The sequence below is a fragment of the Thunnus thynnus genome, chromosome 3 (assembly GCF_963924715.1).
Source record: "Thunnus thynnus chromosome 3, fThuThy2.1, whole genome shotgun sequence".
NCBI lineage: Eukaryota > Metazoa > Chordata > Actinopteri > Scombriformes > Scombridae > Thunnus > Thunnus thynnus.
Window position 1 is genome coordinate 35,050,284 of NC_089519.1, and position 9,231 is coordinate 35,059,514.

At 39.7% G+C, this 9,231-nt stretch overlaps 1 protein-coding gene across 3 annotated transcripts in view; it reads left to right on the forward strand.

The window, feature by feature from the left end:
- The window catches only part of akt3b (v-akt murine thymoma viral oncogene homolog 3b), a 36,693-nt gene that overhangs the window by 21,418 nt on the left and 6,044 nt on the right, over positions 1 to 9,231 (forward strand). For all 3 annotated transcript variants that reach the window (XM_067585569.1, XM_067585570.1, XM_067585571.1), the window contains 8 exons: positions 1 to 132; positions 755 to 820; positions 999 to 1,067; positions 2,292 to 2,414; positions 2,512 to 2,640; positions 3,603 to 3,817; positions 6,563 to 6,650; positions 8,907 to 9,009. In XM_067585569.1, coding sequence (XP_067441670.1) covers positions 1 to 132; positions 755 to 820; positions 999 to 1,067; positions 2,292 to 2,414; positions 2,512 to 2,640; positions 3,603 to 3,817; positions 6,563 to 6,650; positions 8,907 to 9,009 — 925 coding nt within the window. The remainder of the gene's footprint in view (positions 133 to 754; positions 821 to 998; positions 1,068 to 2,291; positions 2,415 to 2,511; positions 2,641 to 3,602; positions 3,818 to 6,562; positions 6,651 to 8,906; positions 9,010 to 9,231) is intronic.

A 9,231-nucleotide genomic window follows, 5' to 3' on the forward strand; every position in this document is an offset into this window, starting at 1 on the left:
ACAATGAATGACTTTGACTATCTGAAGCTTCTGGGCAAAGGCACTTTTGGGAAAGTCATTCTGGTGAGGGAGAAGGCAAGCGGCACCTACTACGCCATGAAGATCCTGAAGAAGGAAGTCATCATAGCCAAGGTCCTTTTTTTTATTTTTATTTTTTTCCTCCTGATCATCAGCTTTTATTTGTGTTATTCTTGATGCCACTTTTTTCACTGATAAGACTGTTTAGACTTTTTGGTCACTAGATTGAAATGACTCATAAATACATTTTATAGAAAGATCTGCTGAGACTTTAAATGTGAAAACAATAAAAAATAATCCAATTGCAAATCAAAAAATGTCAATCATTGTTCCCTAACGCCCAAGGTGAAGTCCTCCAGTGTCTTCAAAGCCCAGAGATATTTAGTTTATTATTATATAAGCCCATAGAAACCAGGAAATATTCACATTTGAGAAGCTGGAATAAGATCATTTGGACATTTGTTCTTAAAAAATGACTCCAAACAATGAAACAATCATAACAATAGTCAGCAATACATTTCCTGTAGATATGCGACTAAGTGTTGCAGCTCTAAATATTTAGATATTCGTCTGGGATGTTTATATCAAAGGAACTTGTTGTTTTTTAGCCTGATCTTTGCACACGTCCCGCCCGTCAGTCGATAAATCATCTGCAGACGAGCCGCTTTTGTGTCCCGATTAATCAATCTTCTTCTTCTTCTTCTCCTTCTTCTTCTTTTTCCTTTTCTCGTCACAGGATGAAGTCGCTCACACGCTCACAGAAAGTAGGGTATTAAAAAACACTCGACATCCATTCCTAACTGTGAGTATCACCGTGGTGTAGCTTGTATGAAACGTTACATGTAGAGGAGCGGTCGACGACTCCTTTTGAAGTGTTGTCAGTGATAAGAGCTCAGAGCTTCCGTTCTTAAAGAAACATGGTGTTTGAAACGCTCGGAAACGGCCGAGTCTGAAATAATTATTTATATTTTGCGTTGCAGTCTCTGAAGTACTCGTTCCAGACTAAAGATCGACTGTGCTTTGTCATGGAGTACGTCAACGGAGGAGAGGTGAGAGTCTTTATTTCATGCTGGAAGTTATTTAAAGAATGACTGAAGAATGTTGATTAACAACACAACAGTGATTTAAAGAGTTGAAACAGAATTTATTCTGCTTTTATTTGGAGAGTTGTTGGACTTCGGTGTCTCCACTGTTGTTTTTTTATTTATTTTTTTGGTGATGTATCGGTTTATGGAGTTTGAAGCACTGATATGTGCCAGAAGATGCAACATATCTTCTAAACTTTACATTTTTAGTGGATGTACATATAATATTTGGGTGTGAAAGGAGGTTTAATCTGAATCTTATGTTTCCCTTTTTAAAATAAAACATCCCTGCATCAACCGTCCACCTAATTTCTCAAACTAATTTAACACTGTTGAGTTGGTGCAACTTGTTTGAAAAGTAAAACTAAAAAAGCATAAAGAATTTCAAAACACTCATATTTTCTTTAATGCACATTTTAGAAATGCTGAATTTGAATGCTCAGTATCCAAATTTATGGCAAACACATCGCGTTATTCCAGTCGCTCTAGATGTTTAACTAGTATTGGCATCTTTATGACACATAGTGCAACCAAAAACCAACTTTTAAATCGTTTTTTTCTGCCCTTTTTTAACCATAAACCTCATTAGGGGAAGGCTGTATTAAAACATCCACTCAGTAACCAGTTTATTAGGAACACTCAGCTGAAACTTGTTCCCAAAGGAAACTTGGTTTTCATGAACACATCACACACGGGTCAGAGGAATATAACTGATGCCAATGAGCTGCAACAAACAACAGTCAGGGACATAAAAGGTTATGAAGAAAGAAAAAAAGACTGACATATACACTGATATATATGCAATGAGCTAATATCAACTGATATATCGATCTTTAAGTGTGTGATATTATTGCAGGGCTTCTGTATTAGACTGCGTTAGTTTCAGCTGCAGGTAGATGTAAAAACTAAACTTCCTTTAGCCCTAAAAATTACAACACCCTCCTTTCCATTGACACTAACGCTTGCTCTTCCTTATCAGCCGTATGATATAATGTAATGATTGGAGAATCCTAAATTACTCTTTTTAGTGTAACTGTGTGTTTACTTACATCACAGCTTCTCCAGGTTTCCACTGTAAAAAATGTCCGGCAGTGATTTTTTTATCTTGGTCCTCCTCTGCGGATGATGAATCAGTTTGATATGACAAAAAAATATCTGAGGTTTGTGAACTTTTTTTTCCCTCTGCAGTTGTTTTTCCACTTGTCAAGAGAAAGAGTATTTTCGGAGGACCGCACCCGTTTCTACGGCGCTGAGATCGTCTCTGCTCTAGACTACCTACATTCTGCCAAGATCGTCTACCGTGATCTGAAGGTAACACCTGCACTTCCTCTGGGTGACGTGATTGTGCTTTTAACATGGAAAAACAAAATGTCATGTTGTTTTTTTCCTCTCGTGTCCTCTTCATCAGCTGGAGAACCTCATGTTGGACAAAGACGGCCACATCAAGATCACAGACTTTGGTCTCTGTAAAGAAGGCATCACCGACACTGCCACCATGAAGACCTTCTGTGGAACACCGGAGTACCTCGCTCCTGAGGTCAGACAAATAATTAACAACCAGAAAATACAAAACGACACAAAAGAAAGTCACGTGTGTGTTTTTTTTGTCATGTATGAAATCTGGAAAGTGTTTTCGACTCTCACCAAGCAGCTGAACGTTAGAGCCGACGTGGAAGTCTCTAAAGATGCTATTCCTCAAAAATAGCAGCTAAATATCGTCTTTACAACAGAGTAGAATGTCAGTTACTGATTTCACTTCTTCTATCGTGCATCTTGGTGGAGTTTTTGAAAGTTATCGTTCCCTTTAAAAAAGGATATGAAAGAGGTTATCAGATATTTCAGGGTCAAAAATAGCTGCGTGACGAAGAAGAGAAGACAGTCACAGGTTGTCTCCGACGTTTCATTTGATCTGTTGATGGATTAAAGTGGCCTCTTGGGTTTCAGTCGCTGAAAGTGTGATTTATTTTCAGCTGGAACTAATAATAAAAAAATCACAATTCTTCAAGTGTGTCTTAAAACAACAGTCAGGAGCCCGAATGAAGAGTGAAAATCATTCCTCCTGTTCATACTGACCATCAGAAGATCCCTTCATAATGCACTTACAAGCTAATATGAAGCTTCAGCGTCCAAATGAGTCAAATCAAGTAGATATCTTTCAACATTACAGTCTTTTTAGTGTCAAAGTCCCTCTTTTTGTTACTATACTTCCACCTGCAGCTCAACAGGGAAACACTGTCCGAGGAAACACAAAGAGGGAATTTGATGCTAAAAAGACTGTAAATGTGTCAGATATCCACTTGATGTGACTAACTCAGACTGATGAAGCCTCATATAAGCTTCACAGAGACTTTTAAATGCAGTTTTGGGATCTTTTAATATCCAGTATGAACAGGAGGAATGATTACAGCGAGGAAAACCTGTGAACCCTTCCTTTAAGAGGACATTTAAAGGGATAAATGGGGACATTGCGGTAAAGCAGTGATGTCTGTATGTTATCAGGTGTTGGAGGACAACGACTACGGGCGGGCGGTGGACTGGTGGGGTTTGGGCGTGGTGACGTACGAGATGATGTGCGGCCGCCTGCCGTTCTACAACCAGGACCACGAGAAGCTGTTCGAGCTCATCCTCATGGAGGAGATCAAGTTCCCACGAACTCTGTCGGCCGACGCCAAGTCGCTGCTGTCGGGGCTGCTCATCAAGGACCCCAACAAACGGTACGCACACACACACATACACACAAGAAAGGCTAGCGCTGCGTAGCAGCTTTCAGCCATTTTATTAGATATGAAACAGTAGAGAGCTGACAGGAAATGAGAAGGGAGAGAGGTTGGATGACTTAAACCTCTAGACCACTAAAATGCCTTGTTTTTTCCCCATTTTCTCAAAATTGAGAGAAAATACAGTGTATTCCCTTCTGCACTGCAGTTCTGGTCACTGCGAACTCCACTGTTGTCATGTGGAGGCTGCAGACAGGTTTGTTCTACCTCCATGACACACGGTGTCACTAGCTGCTTCTTTTTTCAGCTGCTGCTCCATTGAGTTTGTAGGAGCTCATGAGGGGGCTGTAGTCTGCAGGTCGACTGGTCGATTAGTTGGTCGATATGCTCTCGTCCGACCAGATTCTCATTGGTCGAATAATCTCCGTGTTATTTTCATAAGGAGAAAAGTGCGACATCAACAGCTTTCCAGGATTAATCCATTATTTCCTGCGGCGGGAGGGACAGACTAACAAATTACCTGTGAAAACAACGGGGGTGTTTTGAAAACACCCCCGTTGTTTTCACATCTTTGAACTCGCCCAACCTAACGGAGACTGCTGGGTCTAACTGTTCTCAACGGTTACTGAACGTTTACTGAATCAGTGTTTCTCCTCTAATTATAACAACAAGAACTCCCGCCAGGCCACAAAAAATATTTTTTTAATGTCAAAAATAACGCCAAATATCCGTTCATTCGGAAATCAATATTGTTTGGGAGTCTCTGAGCAGCGCTGTTCCGGTACGTGAGTCAACCTCCGTGTCGTTGCCTGGGAAACCACTGGTCGCGTGGCTCCGTTAAGGAGCGAGCGGGAAAGAGCGGCAGAGAAGTGACGGTGGATGCGAGTCGAGCAGAGGAAAAGGTTAGTCGTAAGTTGTCAGTCTGGCAGTAAATGTACAGTACAGACTACAGTGTGTCAGTTAATAAATGCTAAAAAGTCACGTCTGTCGTTGGAAAAGTGAAGGAGGTTAGCTCCAAAGTTAGCAACAATGGGTTAGCTTAACCGACGCGGTGAAATGTGTGACTGCACTCTGTCCGCGATTTTTAAACTGTACATCACAGGCAAAGTTTAACTCGGTGAGAGGTGTCCTGGTGGTCTAGAGGGTTTACTGGAAAAATGATCTGGTTCAAGTCTTTTAGTCGTTCTTAAGTACAGAACAAAAAGATTTTATGTTGTGAGCTGTTGGACGAGTCTGCCTGAGGATACGGTGATAAACTTAAAACTCTCATCTTTAGCCCGGCTTCTGATTAGAATATCTATTATTATATTTATTCTGTTGAATCATTTATTGTATTAGATTGTAAATGAGTCTCTATCTCAATGTATTTCTGAGTTGAAATAAAGGTTATAATAGTATTCATGTTTTAAAATGTTTTATTCCCTCTTATCTAGTCCTTGTCCTTTATCTGTTTTATCTAGTTATTATTTTATTTTACTTTGTTTTAATCTGTTTTATTGGAGTTGTGTGCATTGTTTACATTTATTATCAGCTTGTCAGTTATTTGTAAAGCGTTTTGAATTTCACTAACATGTATGAAAGGTGCTATACAAACAAAGATTGATTGACATTTTATATAATACAGTTATTCACTTCTGACAGAAGTTAGATGAGAATATTGATCCCTCCCTCAGTACATGAAAAGGTAACAAAATCTACCTACAAGCACCTTTTAAAGCTCGTTATATCTCCTGTGTTTAATCCAGACAAATCGAGTGATTATGTGGTGAAGGTTTCTTCCTGGAGTCTCCGTTGGTTGTTGGTCAACTGCTCAGAGTCAAGAAAGACAGATTTTTTTTGTTAGCTTTGGACAGAGCCAGGCTAGCTGTTTCCAGTCTTTATGCTAACGAGAGTCATATCAATCTTCTCATCTAACTGTGAATAAGTGTAAGTCCAGCTGGGAACCCTTGTTACATATTATTCCCCATCATCTGTCATCTGCATAACGACATAAAATGACCAAACACACTTAAACAGTTAGACATGGATGGTCAGAAAGAAAACATCTGGAAGAGGATTTACACATTCTGATTCAAATGAAGCAGAAACTTTCAGTACTTCATTTCTATGGTAGTTTGTTTCCTGCAGCTCCCGGGGGATCCCGAGTGATTTCTTAGCCTGATGGGAAATACAGTTTAATCCCTTCAACAGATTAAAAACCTGCGTTAGACACAGATATGAAACATGTATTTATACACAGATGTGAACAGAGGCTGTATGTCTAAATAAAGACGTTAAAAAGGCAGGTACATTCAGGAAATACACCGTTAATTTCAGATCCTGTTTCTCAATCACAGGACAGGAAATAAAATGTGCTCACATCCACATTCTCCAGTTTATCTTACTGTTTAAACACCATCTCTGCGTTTTAGAAAGAGGACAAAACCTCCTCATGATAATTGTATTCAGCAAAAGTGCTGTTAGACAAAAGTGAAGCTGCTAATTTCTCACTCTTGATTATCCTCGAGGCGTTTTTTTCTGCCTTCCGACGAAGAAAACGGTTGAAAAGAGGCTACCGCAGCTTCACAGAGCGAACTCGTTCACCCCGCCGGGTTATTTTGGGATCAGTAGCAGGTGGATATTCTGGTTCCATTGATGGGAGACTTTTAGGAAAGAGCAGCATTTTTTGATGTCTTTTACTTTGACGTCTACTTCCTCTCTCTCTCTCTCTCTCTCTCTCTCTCTCCCTCTGTCGGCTGACAGGCTGGGCGGCGGACCGGATGACGCTAAGGAGATCATGCGACACAGTTTCTTTGGCACAGTCGACTGGCAGGACGTCTACGACAAGAAGGTGAGAGCAGGATTTAGCTGCTAGACGTCATTCTTTACTTCAATAGTAATTTATTCAAGCAGCGTACCTGAGATATTCTGGTATCAGGGTTACCTAATTCTTCAAAAGACGTCTGGCTGGGATATAAACTCCAAAATAGAACAGAAAATAAAAAAATTACCTCATCTTTATCTCGTTTCACCAGCATTTTTTTTTTGTCTTTTTCCTTTTCGTGGAACCTGACTGTTAAACTCCTGAGAGCTTCCCAGCGCCGCGTCAGTCCAGCTGCAGCTACAGTAGATGTTTTTGGGCTTCGTGCCAGAATGTTTCCGTATTCTTCTCCTTAAATTCTCTGCTCGTACGACAACTGCCCGAACTTGTGGTAAATCTCTGGTTTCAGCCTGATGAACGTCAGCTGTTATTTCATCATCGGCATCGTCGACGCCCGTAAAATGTCTGAATACTGTTCAGGCCTGTTCCGCTCCGAGTTTCATTCACAACAATGCTCCCAAAGAGTAAAAAGAGGAATTTGAGGTTCCTGCTTTCAGAAATCAGCAGACGTAACATATTTAGCGTCAGTAGTAGGATGACTCGAAACAATTAGAAAACATTATGGCTGCAACTAATGATTATTTTCTCAGTTACTTGATTATTTGTGTGGTTAGTAAAATGTCAGGTAATTGTTAAAATCGTCCATTCCAAGTTCTCAGAGCCCATTCTTACTCTTCAAAATGTCTTGTTTTCTCTGACCAACTGTCCAAAACCCAACAATAATGAGATAAACCAGATAATATTCACATTTAGGAAGCTGGAGCTGGTGGATTTTTGCTCAAAAAAACTGCTTACATGATAATACAATTATCAAAATTGTTGCCAATTAATTTTCTATTGATGAACTAATCGAGTAATCGACAAATTTTTGCACCTGCCAATGATGCCAATGCGCTGCACTACAGAAATAAAGAGGAAACGCTTTGACATGATGCTAAAAAATGTCTCCGTGACTGATATGAGAGGCGTCATGTGACAGTCAGAGAGATATTAGAGGATATTACAGCCAATAGTAGATGATGTTACTCTGTCAGCTGCTGGACAGAAACACTCTGAACCAGCTGTTTACTACTGAAAGGTAGAAGCTGCTGCACCATGATGAGTCAAATCTGAAAAACCTCTCAGTAAACTGGCGGCCATGATGATGATGATGATAATACAGTGAACAGAATATTAATTTTGCATATGATTTGTTTTAGTTGATTTCATTGTCATATTTAATTGACTTAATAAGTCAAATAAGTAATTTACTCCTCAGTGAAGGAAGTCAGAGAATGTTCATGACTTGTGCGACAGATCTGGACCCCTCGCACGTTTCATTCAGACCTCAGAGAAAATCAATAAATGTCACAAATTTGTTTAAATCACTCGTTTCTTCGGTTTCCTCATGAGGCCCAAATTTATCACAAGTTCCACCTGATTGAGTTACGTTTGGTTTGGCTTCAATCTCATTATTTCTTTTTTTAAATAATAGAGAAGTTTCTGTTGTAGGTTCACAATTTTTCAAGTGTCTTAAAACAATAGTCAAGAGCCCAAATGAAAACTGAAACACACAGTGGGAATAACTTTTTTGGGAACTACTTCAATGTTACCTCTCAATACTTTTTGCTCATTTTAAACGTTTTTTAAAAAATCTGAAGTGAATATGAGGTTTCATTAGTCCTGGTTTGACAAGTTAAAGGAGCATCAAAGTTAAAATTAAATTCTCTCTTGGTGTTTCCTTGTTGAGTCGCAGTGGAAAGATAATAACAAAAGAAGGGATTTAGTTCTAAAAAAAGACGACAACTTTAGAAGATATCCACTTGATTTGACTAATTTGGACGTCTGAAGTCTCATATTATCTTCAAATAAACATGTGAGTGGATTTTCTGTGGATTATATATTATGTATGGACACTAAAAGCAAATGAGGAAGTCATGTTTTAACAGTCAGCTTAAACAGGATGAATGATTACAGCCAACAAAACCTGTCAGACACAAACCTGTCCTTTAATCATGACACTCTGAAAGTGTGAAATAATATGTAAATACACAAAACGATGCCTCACGTCTCTAGAAGTCAAACCTGCAGATGATCATTTGTAGTCAACAAAATATTTGTAGGTTGCTGTTAAAGATTATTCCTGTTGTTGTTAATTTAATGGATTTACAGTCTGTTGACGGTGTTCAGCCGACTCGTTGTAGACAGAAAACTCATCTTCTTCACTTTACTTCCTGTCTCTTCCAGCTGGTCCCGCCCTTCCAGCCCCAGGTCTCCTCAGAGACGGACACACGCTACTTCGACGAGGAGTTCACAGCACAGACCATCACCATCACTCCGCCGGAAAAATGTAAGAACGTCTACGAATCTGCCGTCTCTACCTGCACTGACACCAGACCGACAGATCAGGTTCCTCATAAAGAGTAATAAAAATATTTTTTTTATTGGGATTGACCAAGCAGCAACCTCCAGGGCTGTAAAATGAAGCCAATGCGGAACAGCCAAAAACTGCAGTTCCTTGAATGGCCACTTGAGGCTCCAAAAGCGAGTCAATCCCCATAGACCCCCATGT